This window comes from Agelaius tricolor, unplaced genomic scaffold, assembly GCF_023055355.1.
Source record: "Agelaius tricolor isolate 1412-34295 unplaced genomic scaffold, bAgeTri1.0.p SCAF_3, whole genome shotgun sequence".
NCBI classification, from domain to species: Eukaryota; Metazoa; Chordata; class Aves; order Passeriformes; family Icteridae; genus Agelaius; species Agelaius tricolor.
The window spans coordinates 41742832-41763929 of NW_027269263.1; the positions used below are offsets into that span (position 1 = coordinate 41742832).

At 37.4% G+C, this 21098-nt stretch overlaps 1 protein-coding gene across 1 annotated transcript in view; it reads right to left on the minus strand.

The window, feature by feature from the left end:
• Positions 1–21098, minus strand: part of CNTN1 (contactin 1) — a 211298-nt gene that overhangs the window by 26181 nt on the left and 164019 nt on the right. The window contains exons 15-19 of the mRNA XM_071423632.1: positions 16180–16300; positions 12888–13046; positions 9506–9655; positions 6037–6107; positions 2518–2752 (exon numbers count right to left, since the gene is read on the minus strand). Of these exons, the coding sequence (XP_071279733.1) occupies positions 2518–2752; positions 6037–6107; positions 9506–9655; positions 12888–13046; positions 16180–16300 (736 nt within the window). The remainder of the gene's footprint in view (positions 1–2517; positions 2753–6036; positions 6108–9505; positions 9656–12887; positions 13047–16179; positions 16301–21098) is intronic.

The following is a 21098-nucleotide window of genomic DNA, read 5'->3' on the forward strand; positions in this document are numbered from 1 at the left end:
GGACACAGTCTCAAGCTGTGCCAAGGGAGATACAGGCTAGAATTAAGGAGGAAGTTTTTCACAGAAAGAGTGGTCAAATACTGGAATCATCTACCCAGGGAAGTGGTGGAGTCACCATCCCTTGATGTGTTTAAAAAAGACTGGATGTGGCACTTGGTGCCATGATCTAGTTGAGGTGTTAGAGGTTGGACTCAATGATCTTGAAGGTCTCTTCCAACCTAGAAATTCTGTGATTCTGTGAATATTGCATGACCATATTGCTTAAGATTTCCTTAGTACCTTTGAGAAGTTTTGTTGTTTAACAGTAATAATATCACTTGCTGACTCAAAGGTACAGAAGTACAGGTGGAATAGTTATCATCTAATCTATTCCCAAATCACTGTCAGACTTTTCTCTACTGTATCCATTACAGAACTTTCAAAAAAAATTTCATATTGAAAAGTGTCAGCTGCAGGGCTTTTGCTGATAAAATACTCTAACAATATTGGATCTGCTCATGCTTGTTTATGAGCTGCAAATAATTTACATCCTTATTTGTGATTTATGTTCTATAAATATTTTGCAGCCTCTCCTGAGCCAGAAAGATGGCATCAGTTGCTTTCCTCCAGCCTTCTAATTCACTATTTCTACCGATAAAAAAAGAAATCACACGGTCATAACAATTCTCTTCACTGAAAATATATTGGTCATCACACAGTTATCTTCTAAGCAAAACTATACAAAGTTCAGGCTGGCAGCCAGTAAGCATGCTACAAGGTATGGAAGTGATTTTGTTCATGTCCTGATGCCAGGAGACAACTCTCTCCTCAATGCTCTTCAGAGTAACTTCCATTACATCTCTTGGAAAAATTCCCTATAACTTGCTCTGAAGTTTCTGGATTGGATATAGGCAGTAGTCAGGGTAACAGCTCCACACAGGAGCTGTGAGCATTACTGGTGAGGTTTGTACTCTTGTGCTTGAAATCAAAGGAGTAGGTTCACTGGGCTTCTATTTCTTTTGCAGTCTGCATCTGGCATCATTTAATCACAAACTTTTTTTTTCAGGTATCTGGACTTTGCAAAAGTCTGTGTCAGAACATCAGCAGCCACTCAAGTGACCCCTTTATCTGGAAGCTGGCACTACTGCACATTTGCTTTTCCTCTGTCTTTTTGAGCTACTAGGCTCTACCATTTCCCTGAACTTGGAGGCCATACAAACACACTTGCCACTCCTGACATGGTATGGATAATCCTAACACAAACACGTGGGAATTTATCAGTCAGTTCTTGATAAAGTCTCTGAGGAGGGATGGATACTTAAGTGTAATCTGACTGATACTGCTTTCATTACACCATAGCTATTTACTAACACACTTATACAATTGCAAAAAAGCCTCCTCTGTGTTGTTGCAGCAGCTGTTGAAGATGATTTGCTAAGGTGCGCTTTCCTGAGAAAAAAAGATTAGTATAATCCCCATCAGCCAGCTTGTATTGAGGACTCTTCTGTCCTTTCTCTGTGTGTGGCTGATTTGTGAGTGAAGTTCCCATTAGTGCTAATGGGAACCATGGACATAAATCTTCCATAAAGTACACAGAGTACAGAACAGAATGGGAAGTGTGAGAATGTGGCCCTGTTATCATTTCCCTCCTCTTGGCTCTTTGGTCCACATCTGTTGACTGTGTGGAGATTTTGTTCTATGGAAAAAAAAATACTAGCAGTTCTTTTGGTTTCTGGCAGAAATTAATAAACTGAGTTTTTTGAGAACAGGCTTGAGTGATGATAATGCAATTAAAGATGTTGAATATGTTTCTTCTGATTTAAAGTAAACTTTCTTCCAGTTCTTTCTCTCTTCTTCTAAGTTTGGAAATGTCATTTAAACTTCAATCCTAAAGATCACAGCATGTGAAACAATTACAGTAAGAATTAAGAAAAATATTTTAATGGAATGTGAAAGAGGTTTCTGTTAAATTACTCACTTGATAGCTCCAACATGCAAACCAGAATAAAGTATGCAACAGGGATAATTTATATGAGACTCTAAACATGCTGGAATAGTAACTAGATACAATTGAACTATCATTCCTTCACAATTTTGGGCTAAATTCTGATACTGATCTACTAAAATACCAGGCTTTCATGTGGTCCGTTAAGAAGAAGAAAATTAAGCATATGTCAAATACATGTATTAAGATCACAGAGACATTGCTGAATAAAGATCTAAATATTTTAGGCAACCACTGTGAAGAGAAGAATTCTTTTTCTATATTATTAAATCTTTTAACAAGCTGTGTGAAGAATCTTGCATCCTGCTGTGTATTGCTTACTGCCAGCAAGTACCACCAAGTGCTCTGCATCACACAGAGAGCAGAAAGTGGGAGTTGGCTGTTCAGAACAAGTGTTTTCTGCAGGCAATGCACAACCTCTCTGCTGAGGATGTATCCTGCTACACTAATCAGTGTCAAGGACCAGGTTCTACTGATGTTGGTAGTGCTAATCTGGACCCACAGTGTAAAACTCATTTGGAACATTTACTCACCATCTTGTGCTGAATAAATGACAGCAGTGAGGCTGAATGGCCCATCCCCTTTGTTGTTAAAAGCTTTCACTTTTACTTGATACTGGGTTGAAGGCGGCATTGATTCATCCTTGTGGACATATCGGCCAATTTCAGGATTAGTAACTGTAACTCTTCTCCATTCTTTCTCACCAAATGGCTTGAAGGCCACTATATAACCAAAGTTATTTCCATAGTGGTATTCTCTTGACAAAGGCTGTAGAGACAAAAAACCAAAAAGTTAATTTTTCCTTAACAGCTAGGTCGAGAATTAAGTATAAATAATGCAGAAAGCATTGATATGTATGTTGTAAAAACACTGAACCAAACCTCCATTTCATCCTGGTTTCCTTCAATGGCTTGTTTCCATCCCCTTTAAAATAGGCCCTGTTAGATCTCCAGTGTTAGTGCATTTGCTAGGAAAACATTTTAATAACTTTTTCCTCATCTGAGCTCAGTACAACACACATCATGTTATCTCCCACAGGAAGAAACCAAGAATAATTGTGTAATAAAACAGTTGCAGCTAGCAAAGAAAGACCTAAGGAATGAGGCACAGCAGATACGTAACACAGAAATATTATGCCAGTATAGGGGTCCATGTACATGTGGAGATAGATATTCCTGAAAAAGAATCACAGTGAAGAGAAAATCTCTGTGGCTGGTCCAAATTATATTAATTTACTGAAAGTTTGTCACCTAGGCAACTGGCACAGCTGACAAAGAAAGATGGACACATTCAAAGAATGACTCATCCTACCACTTTTCACTGATGATGGAGGGGATCCAGATGCTGATTTGGACTACCCAGCTTCTAACTGGCAAATCCTTTAATGAAATGACTCCCACTTTCAGTATAGGCATTAAAGGTACCTATCCAAAGTATTTCTTAAAACTATAGCTGATTTCCTATACCTAGGAATATTGGAAAATACGAAATCAAGGAAGACAATCTGTCATAATGGATTTTTCTTCTTTTACCAACGCTCTACATTCAGTGATCCCTTCTCAGTCCATAGAGCTTTAACCACAACTATTAGACACTGCACCCAACCAGCCAAAATCACATCATTCATCTGTGCATCAGGAGGTTGACCAGAAGCATCCTTTGAAAATAAGCTTTCTGCATCACCTTTTTCCCTAATGGAAACCTCACAGAGATGAAATAGAGTATCTTGAGGCAAAGGTCTTGGAGCAGTGACACAGAAAGTAATTTTCTCTTTAGGTGTTTGCCCACTACTGCAGCACTTTGGCCAACATGTGTGGAGATATTCTGAGCAAGGTTTTATGAAACTTCCATGTAGCTGATCTTCTGAATCTATCACTGTAACTAGCTGCTTAAAATAAAGCAGAATTCGATCTCATATGCCAAAGTAAGCAGACTGGAGCCTCAGAATGATTTTCAGCCAGAGCAAACTTTAGAAAGCCAGGAATGGCACATAAAATTATACTCTGAAAGGTCTCATATGAAATTTGAAAGCAGCTTTCTCTCCAATGGCTGCACATAATAAGTAGCTGAATAGTTTGTAGAATCCACTGAAAAGTTTATAAAAGAAAATGGGAGAGGGAAACACAAATGGGGAAAAATGAGGAAGAATGGGCATGCCACTCCTAGCTCTCCTTCTCAGTTCCTCTTTCAAAACAAGTCTTAGAAGAACTTTGATTGCATCTCTGGCTGTCTCATTCAACCTGGGCTTATGAATCATAGAAGAAGCTGAAAAGGGGTTGGCAGCAACATGTGAACCTGCCATACATTTTGTTCTTCTCTTCTTAATTAAGGACTATTTAGAGTAGCATATGCAAATGTCAGCACATTTGGGGGAATCAATATGTATTTTTATCTTAGCCTTACAGATAGATATATTGATGTCTGTCAGACTCTGTGAAGCTAAAGTCTCTATTTAAAAACTCTTGCTAGACATAGGATAGAAGATTTTTGGGAAATAAATACTTGAGGCCATGCTTAATTTATCTCTCTAAAGGAGCTACCCAGAACAGATGTGAAAAGCATAGCATTAGGTAAGAGAAATAATGAGAATAAAAATCTGCCTGGGTCTACAGGAAATACTAAACTGGTCTTGTACTTCTGGTCTTGCATTAGTCACTATTCTTTCTCCTGATTATATTTTCTTTGTTTAGTTTGGTCACAGCCAAGTTATTACTGTATTGGAAATGCCGTGAGTACCAGTCTTCATATACAATGCCAGAAGCAGCTCTGTAGTTTGTTAAAGTTTTTAGAAGAAAATCTTATGAAGTAAAATAATCTAGGTCTTCTGCACTTGCCCATTGCATGTGTTCTTTTGCTCTTCAAAAATAAAGAGACTAGAATTAAGCCAATTAGGACACATTTACTTCCTAACCTATTATTAGGAAAACTTCCAACCTTTCCAATATATTGTAACAGAACTGTGGACCTCTTTTTTCAGACACTTATAAATCTTTTCTTCACCATTAAAATACTTAGGAAGACTGAATAAATATTTTGCACTCAGTTAAGAAACAAAAAAAACCCAAAACCCCCCAAAAAACTCAGCCAGGAAAGCACAAATCTGATAGCTCAAAGATATGGCTGGCTATTTCTGTCATACTTTCACAGAAGTTTCACAGAACTTTTACAGATATATGATCAATCCTAAGTACAAAAAGAAGGAAATATGCATATGGATGAAAAACTGCATATTCATAAGGAGAATTCCTATACAACATACATGCATTGGACTTATGACATCTTTACATTACTTCCCCCAAGAAAAAGTGCTCTTCCTAGAGGCAATTCAGCTGCTACATATGAAACAACTATTCCCCAGAAGACACAAATGGCATAATGTGCCATATGTATCTCATAGCCGTACAACCGTGAACAGAGAGGTCAAAAAAAACCAAACTTGGTAATTTTCTCAATCATAACACAACCATCCTTCTTTGCCAGAGGTAATGCTGCTGTATTTCTGTTTTTCCTGGATACTGAGAGGCTCTGACAGGAATCCAACAATCATTTTTTTTTATTTCTTCTCCCTAGCTTCCCCAAATACCCTGCAGTAGATTTCAGTTCTCTCTTTCATGCTGCTTTTGCTTATGCAATTTTGTTCATAAATCCTTATCCTCTCTTGTGCTGTGACTTGATTTCCTCTTACCTTGGTGTCTCCTTTCCCTTGCTTTAGCTATATCCCCAGAATAGATAAGTTTTCAAAACCATTGCTTCAATAGCAGAATGAAGTCTGCTTTTAGTGATGCATTATCATAGTCAGTATGTGTTTCAAACTCTGTTTTAGAATGTTGTAGATGATATTTTAGAAATGTCCAACACATCAACCCCTAAGGTACTCTCCTTCTCATTCCTTTTCATGTACTTGTTCATGAGAAAAGTCTGAAAAACTGCATCTTATATACAAATCCTGTTCTCACAAGACCCAGAGACAAACCATTCACAGGTTTGAGTAGGAGCAAGATCAGATATAAGATAGTACAGATTTCATGCCATCTTGCATGCGCAATACTTACCATCCATGTTATTGTCAGCTCTCGATTGCTTCCACCCCCTCCTCCAACATCAGAAGGAGCCACATTAGGAGCTAGTGAAACAGAAGAGACAAGAACAATTACTAAAAAGTATGCAGCAGACAGCTGCAAGGCCAATGAGCACACGTGGCACACACAATTAAAATAATGATGGTGTGCAATCTGCCAAGACTAATGTACAGCTACTGCTTCAGGAAATGTGCCAGCTGTAACCATAGCTAGCAATCATTCTTCCTTCTCCCTGTATTATCTACAAATATTTAATTGAATATTCAGGAATGGAAAATTTCTTGTAAGTCTTAAGAGAAGTACACTGTGTATTGTTCTTGCGCTTTCTCAGATGTTGTTATGCCAAGGGCTCAAGCACCATGGACTTGCAACGTGTAATTACCTCAACACACAGTGATCAGTTACACCTACTTCAATGGATTTACTTGCCATCTACTTGCCATAGGTTTATCTTGGAAGCACTGGCAGCCTTACTGTACTCTAGATTAGTAGCACATGTCTTCTAGATAGTCATATTCAGGATGGGTAGATGTACCTAAGCAAAACTGGCATAGCAATTTATAATTTACTAATTGCATCTTACACCAATATCCTGTGTAATGAAATACAATCTGTTGATCTATCACAGGTGCACAGCTGGTAAAGCAGGCTACTTTCAATCATTCCTATATTGTCATTTCTCTCAGATTCTTTGCACTAAGTGCAATGATTCTGTTGCTATCCTCTGTGGTGTTTGTGTATTCATCTGCTGTCACTCAATATGGACACACAATGTACCACTGAAAACTGAGGACGTGATAACTTATTTACAGGGCATTAATTATGCCTCAGATATGTATGTATGAGCTAGCTGCCCTACCTAAATTAATGCGTTCTTTGTGTAAAAAAATTCTAATGGGATTGGGCATTTTCTCTACTACTCAGTGAAAGCCCTAAGTCATGGTGCTGAAGCACTATGTAAGTAAGATGTTTGCTGAGGCCTTCTCTGAGGGTCAGCTGAAGAGGAACACAAAGCAGAGCAGAACTAATGTTTTCAGACAGGATAAAAGTATGTAAAAATAAATTTGAAATTGAAATCAGCATTCAGTGCATGGTTTGCATTATTTATTTCTGTCCTTTCTGAAAACAAATTAGTGGAGATCAAGACTAAACATACATATGACAATTTGAGAGAAAGCTGGAGTTTGTTACTTGACCTTGTAGTCACACTATCTATTATAAATATATAGCTTTAGAGCAATGTTAGACACAGAGGGTTGCTAGAATGCTTAAGTAGTCCAAGCAGATAGATAGAAAGGCTGCCGAAGAACAGAAAAAACCCTGACTGTTTAAAGTCTAACAATTCATTCTTTTCAAAAATATCTTCCTCATTCTCCCAACCATTAAACCCAGGTTTCTCTCTCTGTTAAGACCAGGTAACTAACTTAGACAACTGTACTTAGACAATTACTCTAATGCGCCCAGAAGCTAAAATACATAAAACCAGCCCTTAATCTATTGAATTTCAAGAAAACATGAAATGTTATTGATGAAGCAAGCTGCTTCATTAAAAATAAAAAACCTTGCACACAGTCTTAGCATGTTAGTAAGTTATCTACCAATTAGTTATCTACCAGAAGAGAGACTTTAAAACTGAAAAAGATGCTGACAACTTTTAAATGTAACAGACATTATTTGTCACCCACGTAGTACAACAAAGACACAGCCCTGTTTGTTGCTGTTTAACACAGAAAATGTTAATAATAACTACAATATGTAAACATGGATTTTTGTTTGTTATTTACTTTTTTTCAGAATTACATTAAAATGTACATAGAGTTGTGCATACTGCTTCTGTAGTACCTTTGACATTGACCGTGCAACCCAAATCCTACTGTTGCTTATAACAAATGCCAGCTCCTGGCAGAAAACACACTTGGGTGCAGAAGTTAATCTGTAAACTGTAAATTATTTATACCCTATTTTGTCATGACAATAAGTGGTCACTGATGCCTAAAAAGACTATACTACCATTTTGCATGCTGTGTCAAAAACTGTCACACAGTCTGCCAGGGCATGGTGCTGTGCCCTGGGAATCAGACAACAGACTAAATAGGCCACTTCTTGCAAAAGAGGTACATCCTGCTACAAAACTGGAAAGTATGCCATTTTTGGGGAGGCTACAAAAAATGCCATGAACGTAGCACACTGCAAACTGCAGGACACCACCCCTATTCCCCATTCCCCACTACCCCTAGTCCATTATATCTCTCCTTATCTGTGTCTTTTCTAACATTTTTAAATGCCTATTGTGCACTAGACTTCTCCTGTAGATTCTTGGGTCTTCAAATGAAGCTCTTGAGTCATAAAACATGCGCTAGTAGTCAATTTTCTAGGCAGTGATTATCTTTTACTTCAGTATTGAAGTTCCATGGCTTTTCCTTCCTTATCCAATATAATTTAACCAATTTATTTTCTTTCTCCCCAAGCAACAACATTTTAATGGACCAAGTCTGTCTTTAATGAATGTACAATGCAAATATATTTTATTTTGAAAATACTATCTAATCAAAGTTATGACCTAGCAGGTGTAATTGTAAAAGTTGTTTTCCACTCTTTGGTTTTTCACTTTTAGTTTCGAAACTCAAGCTATGGGAAACAATTGTAAGGAAATCTGGACTGCCAGTGGGTGCTACTCTGTGGAATACAGGTTTGTTGGACACAGTCTTTGTGCAGTGATACATTAGCCCCTAGGACACTGCTGTTATCTCCTCTGTACAGACAAACCAGAATGTAATATCTGGAATAGTAACATCTAAGTTCTCATTTTGGAGAATTCATTATAAAAAGGATGTGCCTGAGCCTGAAGAATATCCTTAAATATGCTCAGAGCTATTATCACTGAACAACCAGATTGGTAAGAGAGTACGTTGTGTTGGATAATGTCACATACACGACGTGACGTAAGAAGACACCAGACCAAACCTGCAATCACAGAAAACTGGCATTATCCAGTAGAACCCATATCCTGTGATGTTTTCTTTAGTTAGAATACAAACCAAATGGCAAATGGACATTTTCCTTGTTAAATACATGCATGTTTTTTCCTAAGTCCCGAACCACACTCCCAAACATGTGCACGCACTCATACACACACAGCCTGGCTGACAGATACAGCAGGGGATCTCTGAAAGATGCAGTACGATTCTGTTTCACTAATGAAGACAAATTTGCCATATCTTGATGTTTCTTTTCTGTCTGCTTTGATGCATTCATATCTTCATAGTTTAGTACTTGCTTACTACAATCTGTAGTAGTGGGTGGCTGAAAATATATTCTCTGCACACTGGATCTTACAAACTGCTTTTTTTAGAGTAAAACCTAGAATTACAAAATCGGTGAATAAAAGTCTAAAAATTAAGAAACACATTTAAAAAAACCCTGACATTTTCTGTTTACGTACGAGCGCCTTCAGTTCTAATCCTCGGCGATGGCATGCTGGGCTCTCCTGTCCCCAGAGTGTTTGTGGCTATTATCCGGAATTCATATTCCATCCATGGAATTAAATCAATCACTGTAGCAGATTCCATATTTCCTTCAATATCTGATGGGTCTAAAAAAGAGATTAAATGCTTTAGAAAACAGCATTTTCCCACTTGTGTCAGCAACAGTGTGGTTGATTGTAACAAAACTTGCACTATTCTGCAACCACACAGAGAAAGCTAAAGCAAACTTGACATTGTAGATTAGGAATATCACATTTTACAAAGAGTACCCACAGCAGTGACTGGGAATCTGGAAACTATGACACTATCTTGGATAAACCCTTATTGACACGTAAGTTTTAACTGGGTGTGAACTAGTACATGTAGTTATGAGATTTCCTTACTAATTACATATTGTAGCTGTAGAATTTCATTTTACCTACAGACAAATGCAATGAGAAATTTGTAATGCAGAAACAGTAAAGTAAAAATTCATTACATGGACAGACAAGGGCTTGACATGTAGGGTTCAATCAATTGATGGAGAGAGGCGTATAAAATGTAGTCCTATTTTGGTGCACCTAATTAGTGAACATGCTATAACTTGCTATCTGGTTCTGATCAAGAAATGTAAATGTTCCTGCAATTCCTGTGAAAAGACTTGTAATTGTCTTAAGGATAAGCTTCTTTATCATAAATAAAATGAGTAACTCATGACTGTCTGCAATTCACAGACAATACGGGTTGTTTCTATAGCTGTCTGCAGCTATGGAAAGACAGAGGATTTTCATTTATATACAAACAAGAGTTGTTTCCCAAATTAGAGTCTTGTGTTCACAGGAGGATGAGAACTGAGATATTCTGCACTGGAAAGGCAGCTGATTTGGAATTAAAATACAAATGCAATGCCTGCAAAAAACACAGGCAATAACAGTGTAAGCACTAGATGGTGACACCACTTCCCTCTTCCTAATGATCATTACATTTCATTCCAAAGTGAGGTCTTGAAGGAGAAAGGAACACACTTTCCGTTTTCTTTCTACCTGACCACCATCCTCCCTCATCCTTACTCAAATTATTTTTCTGTCTAGTCAGTAAAGCTATTGCAAACCTCTCATGTCATCCAAGCAGTGATACAAATTTAACATAATTTCAATGTCCTTCCTGGGATATCTGATCTCTTAATTTAATTTTACTGTCCCTCAGATTCCCAGAACCATTATGAACACTTGGCACAATGAGAATCTGTATCCCCTTAACTGGAAAGAGCAACATAATTGTAAACAACTTATTACATAATCCATTCATACATATTTCCATGCTATGAAGTAGAATGAACTTCTTTCACAAAATACACTCAGTACTATGAAACCTGAGATGAATGATTTGGCTGGGAGAATAATGTTAGTAGTAATAATAACAGTATTTCCAAAAGGCAATGCCAAAGTATATTTTCTTGTTTCACACATTGAAAATTAGCAGCATAACTGATAGCCTAAACATTTGGTGACAGATCAATTTGGACTGTTCATCATGCTTCATTAATCTGAAAGTTAACACTGAATCAAAATGGGAGCAGCTCAGCAATTAGGTAAAAGCTTGTAGTGATGCCAGTGATGGTTACTATGATGATTTTACCTATTTTGAGGGAATCATCTATTTAACAAAATTCCTAAGTGTGGTTCAAATGAAAAAGTAATGACTTTGAAACACCAGAATAGTTACTGTCAACTTTTCAGAACTTAATAATGTGTATCATTTGTGTTAGTGTCTTTAAAAAGGAATTCAACAATCTGGATTCCTCTGCCCCACCCACTCAGCATTGTTTAGGGTAAGATTCAAAGTCTGACTGCATGTCTCAAAGACTATCTCAGTAATTCTGAGAAGCAGAGAACTTCAGAGGTGTGGAGAATTTCATCCCATCATGCCTATAAAATTGCAAGTAGGGAATCTTCCCGAGAAGTGAGAAGAGTGGTTTCAAGTCTGCTCTGAGTCAGACAGAATGAAGATCTGAAACCAACACTTATGTTAACTCTTATACCTCCATTTCCAGTTCCAATAATGCACAGCTCAAACAAAACAGTTCCAGTTGCCATCTGAAATTCTTCACATTTCCTTATTTTCTTTAATTGAAAAGTACAGAATGAATAAGAAATAAAATTAACTTATCCTGAGAAAAGCAGAGCTAAGTCTAAAAGGATCCTCCCTCCTGCATGTATTTTTACTGAACCAAATAATCAGTTATTTGAACAGCTCTAATTTCTACATTTTTTTTTTAACATTCAAAGAAATCTATTCTAAAGAAGCCATTAAACAAGATATAAGAGATAAGAAGGGGCTGGGGAACCTTATGGGTTCATTTTCCAAGCTCTTTGACATTAAAAATATCAGTGCTGGCAGATGGAGGCAATCATATCCAAGTGAACTTCATATACTACATAGTCTGAAAGAAAAATATGATCTGAGGCAGAAGGCCTACTATATCTAACTTTTTACTCTAAAAAATGTAATGGATTTTCAGTTCAATATGTCAGTCTGTTTCTTACACATCTGTAGTTTCAAGTGAAAACTTAAATGGAAGACAATCACTGAAACTATTATTATTCTTAGTATTTAGAAATGCTGAGTATGTGATATCTAAATTCCACAGGAAAGCATTTAAGTTGCAATTTATAAGGATGGGATAATGAAACATATTGATAGGAAAATTCTGTATAGCTTGTGACAATGCTATCCTTCATAAAGCATTCAGAGATATTAGTAGCTTAAAAAAATATTAAAATGTATGCATTTATGTTAAATCCTGCAAAAAAAATTACATTAGCATGTCCTGTCCTCAGGTAGGTTCCTCTTTAACTGCAATTTTGTGGCACAATGATGACATCCAGTGGTTAGAAGGATAATCTTAGCTATGTTTTCTCTAGGGGTGCCAGTTTTAATGCAATTGGAACTTAGTCAGCTCCCAGGAAAAAGCAGACAATTTTAACCAGCTTTCTCCATAAAAAATACAAAAACAATGACATCCACTTTTAATCCCAATTAACCTATAAATAAATTTTTATTATTCCAGCAGTTGACATTGAATGTTTCAGGCAACAAGGAAAGAGCCAAAAAAACAAGTAGAAACTCTGGCTGGATCTTTTCTGTATTTCTTCATATTCAGTTCAGGCCTTCAAAATGCTGGGAACAGAATTTCCCAGCAAATGCTGTTGAGAAGACACTGACAGGACAGTAAACCTGCAGCAGACATCAAGAGCATCCCTGGTTTCTTTCTACTGTGATTACTTTCTGATTAGTCAAACTTTCTAACAATCATATTTTAAAACTTACTATCTTTATTTCTTTTGGCATTACTCTTACCTGTTTTGGCATCTTTCCACTCTTCAGATAGAAAGGTTTTTGACTGGATAGTGTATTTAGAAATAGGACTATGATTGTCTGTTCCACGACTCCAGGTAAGTGCTACAGCAGTGTCTCTGATTTCTTCTATTCTTATACCTCCAGGGGGGCCTGGAGGACCTGGAAAAAGAAAAAAAAAACCCAAAAAACAGTACAATTAACAAATTAAATGTGCTGAAAGTATTAAAGTTCATCAACTTTTAATACTCTAGGGAATGATTCAGAGGACAGCTCCTCTTGCATTTTATTACTACCAAATAAAACTTCCATGATTCTTGCCTCATCAATATTGAGATAATTTTAAGTGAAAAGATGATACTTTGAAAGTGTTGCTGCTCTTTTTACTAAATAAAACTGAACTCAGGAAAAAACTCAAAAAAAATTCCTTCTCAAATTCCACCTAATGCTGACCTTATTGGGGGCCCACCTTTAACCTACACTTCTGCTTGTGCCATATAGGTCCTGGCTGCAAGTTATGTGGAAAACCCTGTGACTTATTTTGGAGAAAAACCATACTGCAGAAGAGATTTCTATAGATCTCTTCCCATTTTTCTTGGTCTTCATATTACCCCAGTGTGGTAAACCCCTCATCAGGTTCCAAGCTCCTACAAAATTCTGGTTTTGTTATTGTGCTTCTGTTTTATATGATATACAGTTATCTGATGAATATTAACTGTTGTGTAAAAACACATACAATGCATTAGGACTACTGAAATGTATTTTCTGCTTCAACATTCAGAGATAATAAAATGCCAACATGATTCAGATAATTATCCAACAACCTGATTGAACAAGTCCCAGAGAATATTAAAAACCCCAAGAGTACCATAATATACTGTGCACTATTTACAGAGAAACCACAGAGAATCAAAACAAAACAAAAAAGAATGGAAGGAGATTTCTACATCAGATCTAAACACACAGTGTGCCAAATGTATTTTCAGCTCCTCTTGAGCTCTATTTTCTCCATACAGCTGAGTCAAAGGACTCAAATGAAACTAACTGAAACAAAAGCATGTACTAGCATATGTTGCTGTTCCTTGGTTTCAATGAATATATCCTTCAAGCAAGCAATTTCATTCCTTGGATCTCCCTTTCAAGGTAAGGACTAAATACCTCACTGCACGTGGAAATAGCTTCTTACTCTTCACAAGGGATGCAGGAAGTAGAAATTGTTGTTAAGAGCTGATTTTTAAGATGAGGGTTGTTGGTTAGCCTGGCACCGTGATAACATGCATATTTCCTATCCCAGCTCTAAGGACACACAGGTAAGGTTTGATGAGAGACCCGTTCTCCTGCAAGAGTGCTCACTTCAGAAGCCCTCAGGCTGGAAGCTATGGAAAGGTTCATCAGTCCCAACAACTTTCCTTCCTTCTTCAAAAGATGCCTCTTACAGCTTCTCCCCTCCCCATCAGCTTCTAAAAATGGAATGTCTCAGGAAACACCAAGAGCCATAGGAAAAGGAAAAGGCTTCATAGGATAGCTGATACTGGACCCACAACTAACCCCAAGGTTGGTAGTTGCTTTAGCAATGGGGCACAGTTCCACTGGGTCCAAATATAGTGGGCAGAGCCACGTGCTGATAAGACGGTAACAGGGACAGTGAACTGGCTGCATCCAGGTGACAAACTGCTGCATATATCCAAACTGTACATCCAAGAGGCAGCTACCCACAGCACAGGCCTGAAGCACACCCAAGAGGCATTCCACATTCCAGAGCTGGAAGCAGGCACATCTGTAACACTGCCCCAGTGAGGCCAACACAGGGCCACTGAGGTCTGTAGGTACACAGAGGGGCTGCAGAGTCTTCAGTGGACTAACATCACCAGCAATTTAAACAAGATCACATAGACCAATCCATATGAACTGTTAAATTGTTTTGGGAACAGACAAAACATCATGTGCCTGCAGTGACAGTGGCTATCCTTTACTGCCCCACTGATGAGATGCTCTGGAGCATAGCTCTTTTCATTCTCTGCTGTTGCCTCTTCCTTCCCAATGCAGTGAAACTACAATCCCACATTTGTCATATTTTGTAAGATATTTACTCTTGGTCTGGTAAGATGCTGAGTCTTACACTCACAAAAATGGCAGCTGTAAGCAGAACTGTGTTCATTGCACTAAAATCTAAATTTTGAGAACAAAATGAATGCTTATTTCTTCTACAAAATAGTCTCTGAGAAACTCTAATTACTGGGTTGGAAGGGGAATGAGAAGCTTGATAAAGCACCTTGCCTTTTAATTTTTAAAAGGAATTGCTTACATAATACTAAGGCATATGAACAGATCCTACTCTTTTACTTTGCAGATCTATTCTGTAGTTTCATCACTTACCATATTTGCTTTGACATTTTATCCAAAACTGATGACATTTCATGGGCTGCTAATACCCAGCAAAAAATTAAATGCAGAAATATTCAAATGCACAACAACCTGAGATAACAGAAGCTCAGAACCACTACACTAGCTATAGTTCAGCTGCTACACAGCTCTGTGGTGTGACTCGAATGTGGGGCAAAACACAGCAGCAAGGCAACTCAATGTACAAGTTACATCAGTTCTGAATTGTCAGCAAAACAGAGCATTAGCACTTCAGAATGTGTTATGCCCACAGGCATAAAAGAAAGCAAAATGCCCAAAGGACATTAACTCATGCTATTAAAACTTCACATTGTAACAGATCTTGTAGGATGCATACTGTATGAGCAAGAATAGCATTTTGAGACTGCAGTAACACTTAACAGATATGAATCAGAGAAAAGCTGAGAGATAAACTTAACCTCAGATGTCTTGGTTTCTGTAATTTGAAAACTCAGAATCCTTTTAATGTAGGCCTAGTATTATGCACAATAATTTAATCCATACAGCTCTATGAAAAATGAGAAGTGACTGTGAAATGTATCCAGGAAATACATTGAAATGATCCTTGAAATCTATTTTTAATAATGATTTAATAATGAAAACCAAATTAAACTATCTAAAAATTGCTTTCACATAAGGAAAACACCCATAATCAAAAAATCCTTATTTCTTTCCAGGAAAACACTTGCTTAGTTAGACCTCTAAATGTCTGCAACCAAATCAGTACCCTGAGTAGACTTTTATGACTTTGCTCATTTATGGACTTCTCATTTTAATTTCTACCATCTGTTGATGAGACATCACATACCCTAAACAATCAGAAAAACTCTTGTCTTGGTGTCTTGTCTAGGTGAAAACCAGCCACATTTCTGTATTACCTGGAGAAGCTTACCTCTTACCACAAGGTCAGCTGAAGCTGAGGAGTTGTCCACAATTGTCTGAGCAGTGCACATGTACCTCCCTGCATGCCGCAGCTGGACGTTTTTAATCAGCAGCTCACCATTGGATTTAATCTGTCACAAAAACAACACAGTGAAACTGGTAAACATTCCTGGGCAGCTATGTGATACCTGTCATCCCTCCCAACTCACAGGGGTTGCAATTTCTAAAAAGTAAGTGCTTACTTAGAGGATGGATCACCCTCAAACATAGATCTGATTTACAGGACAGCTGTTGAAAGTGTCCCGTGTTTCCTGAGGAGCCGCAACTCTTTACTGGACATGAAAAAACTAGACACTTCAGTAAATGATTATTAACAAATCAACATTTCCCTCTTACTTTTTGAAGCCCATATCTGAAAACTAAACTTAGTCAAGAATTTGTTCATAAACCACAATTATATGATTTTTCTGCACCATTACTTGCTTTTTTTTTAAACACATTGGCAGGACAGAATGTCATGGAGTCCTACTAACAGAGCAGGATGCTGTTTGGCCCTTCCTTTTTAATCCTATAGCAGTACCTGAGCTTCTAGCTCAGAGAGGCTATAAGCATAGCCTAAACAAAGATGCACCAAGAGCTGCCCTGTGCTCCTCTGCCCTCCCTTGCTGCTGAGGCCCCTGTCAGGCTGGAGATGCTCTTCCCTGGCTCAGCTCTCCCTGCTCCTTGAAAAACAGCAGGACTCCAGGTAAGCAATTTACCTTTTAACAAGGCTCATATACTCATCATCCCAGGCCCTAATCCTTCCCTAACACTCTTCACCAACGCCAGACTATTGGGAAATACTCAGCCATGTTTTCAGATGGCTATGTGGGCCACTGGCTACCTTTGGCTGTGCAGAGAGGCAAACAGAATACTGTATTTTTATACTGTGACACTTCTGAATAACCAGATGTGCACCTGTAAAACAACAAGTGGAACGGAGACCACTATGTGCACCACAGCTATTTCTTAATGAAAAACACATTTCATGTGAAGACTTTACCTTAAGTGTTAAAAAATAACTCACTTGAAATATTTTGCTTATTCATCCTGCCTTTTATTCCAGAAAAAGATTACTAGGCTAAATCAATGGGTTATACATGTGCTAGTCTTAAAGGGATTTCTCTAAAAACCCAAATGTTCTCACCAAAATACATCTAAACTTTCATGGGAGTAAAAGTTCTCCCAGAAAATTAATACATGGATTTATACCACACTATATCAACAGGAGCAACATTCAGATTTCCTAATTCACTGAAAATTGTTCAAAAATATAACTGAAACACTCTCCCTGCAATAAAAATCCCAAACATTGAGATAACTCACTGCAATCCATAGATCTTTACATGCAGGTATAAAAGCAATTCACATACAAAATGGTATATATGAAAAAGAAACTGCAAAAATATTTAGGTGTAAGAACTAGTGCTTTCATCATCACAGATGCTGGGTAACAAAAAAGACCTTTGAGACAATCTTGAATAGTATGGGCTGTGTGTCTGCTTTTAGACATTCAGAAGAAATGGAATAAAGCTAATACCATCCAGTTTATGTTTCCTGATTGAAAAGGACGGGGAGAGAAAGCAAGATTAAATCTTTTCCAAATGCTCTGAAGCTAGAATGAGAGCTTATAGTCTATATTTAGGGGAGATTAAAATACCCAGATAACACTACCCTTTTCCTTTCCAGACTCCAGTGAGGATTTTGGTTGCCAGCTTCAATTTCTGCTGGCATAAAATTTCAGCACAAACTGAAATCTGTTAGCATCATTTTTTTTTAGGTCCAACATAAGAATTCACATATTTAAGAAATTACTGTGGTAAATAAATAATTGGATGAAAGAAGAATCAAGGACACATGAAAGAAAGTGCTTGACTCTGGCTAGAAATACTTCAGCTGATTGCCTTACAGGGTCAGCAAGAAAGGCAGGTTACACTGTGCTTTCTCTCTTTTTGAGTTACACAAATTCTGCTATCAGGGATCCTGCTGGATCAGTAAACAATCCAGTATTCCTGATACATTCCAGATAATTTTTCTCTTAGTTATTATTATATTATTTCCATGAGGAAATAAATATATTCACACTTTTCACTCAAGGCTAATATGGCTTTTAATATGATTTTTCAAAATGCATGCACCTACAGAGATGAGGAGAGTTAGGGACGGTGTCATTTCTGTGCTCATGCCTCCCAAGTCATTTCTGTGCTCATGCCACCCCAGTTTATTCATGAGAACTCCAATAAGACTGCTGGGGCAGACAGCACCCTTTGAAAATCTGCTAGGATTACTGCATAAGTGAACACTGTCTGGCTGAACACCTGACTAATCACATGTGAGCCCTACAGTGGGCTGAGCAATTCTGGCAACAGCTTCCAGGGAGAAAAATCAGTCAGTGTCAGTAGCTCTATGGGAAAAAAGAAGGCAGCTACCTGATCCTCTGTCCTCCAAAAAAGAGGCTGTAAAAAATCAAACTCTTTGATTTTTCAGTTCCTGTTTTTCATTTGGTTGTTGGTTTTTTGGGGTGTGTTGTTTTTTTTTGGGTTTTTTTGGTTTTTTTTTTTTTTTTTGTTTTTCTTTTTTTTAATTCTGCTCTTATTGGTTTTAATAAAAAAGACAAACAGTTCCCTATTTGACTGCCGTGTATTGGTTCATTAACACTAAATGTCATCCTAGAAAGAACCACAGTGCCTGTGATTCTCTGATAATTACTTGCATTTTTATCTGCAAATAAACATATGCAAATGCTGGGCAAAGCAATAAGGTTTAGAAACAGATTATGAGAATTCTTATAATCATATTATTATTTCAATAGCAAATGATTGCAAATTCTTACTGGGGCTAGTACTTATTTCTATGTTTGCACTTAAATTAATTTACTGTATTTAATAATGATGTGCCCATATACTTGCCCAAACAGTAATTTCCCTTATGGAAACTTGGTCTTAAAACCTAAATGATGAAAAACAGATTGAAAAATGTAACATAATTTAAAAAATAATCAAAAAATCATAGATATGGTGTTGTATCTTGTTGTTTCAGAAGCTCTCCTGGAGCAAGCCTTCATGAAGTTGGTAATGAAGCTTTCCATACCTCAGAAGAAGCCGAAGTTCTTGGCGGTAAGAGAAGAGCTTACCAAGCAAATTAAGAGCACAGGCATCAGCAAATTCTGTCCACAAATTAGATATGAATGTACTGTATGTTTTCATCCCAAAACCTCAGCTTGGCTATGCTTAAAAATGCCTTCCTTAACTCAGAGAAGACTGAATCACAGACTGGAAATAGTGATAGCAATACTTAGGGATATTCCAAGGGTATCTGTGGTTCACCACTCGGTATTTACCAAGTTTCAAGCAAATATTTGCATCATATAAGCCCTACATTTATGATTTAATAGTGATGTCAAAAATAGCATTTTATGACCTATTTCTGAGAGTCACTGGTTTTTTTGACCATTACCTTTGCCAGGGCACTAAATTGCCAAAAGCCATCAGAATGTGCCCCTGTACAATTAAATATCATTTACAGGAATCTAGTGCTTTGACTGAAAACAGTGTCTATCCATTTTGTTGGGCCCTCAGAGACAATAAAGGAACTTCAGTTAATATAAGACTTACAAGCCCAAGTAATAGGAAAGTTAACTTGGCAGAAATAGAAGAACCTGGTAAGCAGAGTGTTTTTTTAAATTCAGGTTCTAAAATTAGACATCTGAGCTTCTGCATTGTTTAATACACAGTAGATGTAAAATGGTAAGAGAATCAATAAGAAGTAATCCAGAAGAGACAGGATTCTTGGTGATGAGATCAGTTTGTCCAAAGCTAGAAATAATGTTAAATATCTTTTTCTACTACCTGTACCTAGAATTATTTTCTCTAAATGAGCTCACGTGAATTGGTTTGATCCTACCAGTACAGAATTAGTTGAGTGGTTGCTAAAACCAGAACAGATAATCCAACTCCTGTTGAGGTAATTTAATGTAAATGTGATTATAGATGTTTTCTTGCTATTGACATCAGAGACATAGGGAAAACACCCCCAGTGCAACACTATTGTCTTAATCCTATTCACCTGAGACCTTGTTTTGTTGTATAAGCCATAGTTACAGATAAATAAAAAACTCAGCAGGATAATGATGACAGTCATTCCCACTAAAGAATCTTTTCCTTCAGTGAGCTGTATTTATATGTAAAGGATATACAATGTTAATTCTACACTTGAGATGTGGACCGGGAAATATTTCCAACAAATGTATTATTATTCTTCTCCATTCAGCATACCACTGAAAATTCCTGAGGACACTGCTTTGTACCAGCATCCCCTTGGTAATAGGCCTTGTTATTTCACTTACAACAGCAGAAAACGCCTAGCTATTTGCTCACTTATGCTCATGGCTCACAGCTTTATGGCTGATGACAAAAATTCACAATACACTGCAAACTACATTTCTCCAAGTAGTGTTCACACCTGGCTTTCTTAGCTTCTGCTATCTAACTACACATGGTACATGAATTTTGGTAGCCTGGTAAGTCTCACAAGCACATAAATGTTACAGTCAACTGCTTTTGCAGAGTATTTTTTAATTCTAGCAGAGAAGTTGGCAGATCTTCTAAAATAATTACAATTCTTTGTGCTGTAAGTAGAATAAGTTTCCTCAGAGGCTTCTGCCAGAGCAAACTGCTTGTTGGCTTCACCCTCAGCATTATATCTTCTGCTTTCCTTCCCCTCCTTGCTCCTAACCACTGACTCCATCCATCACATTCCATGCTCACTAGGTTATTATTAGGCCATTGCCTCTAAATATTCCTCCAAACCCACCCAAAATTGGGTAGCTTTGGGAGTAATACTTAGAGTCACTTTCAGCTCACTCATGTCTAAAGCACCTCCCTAATACAT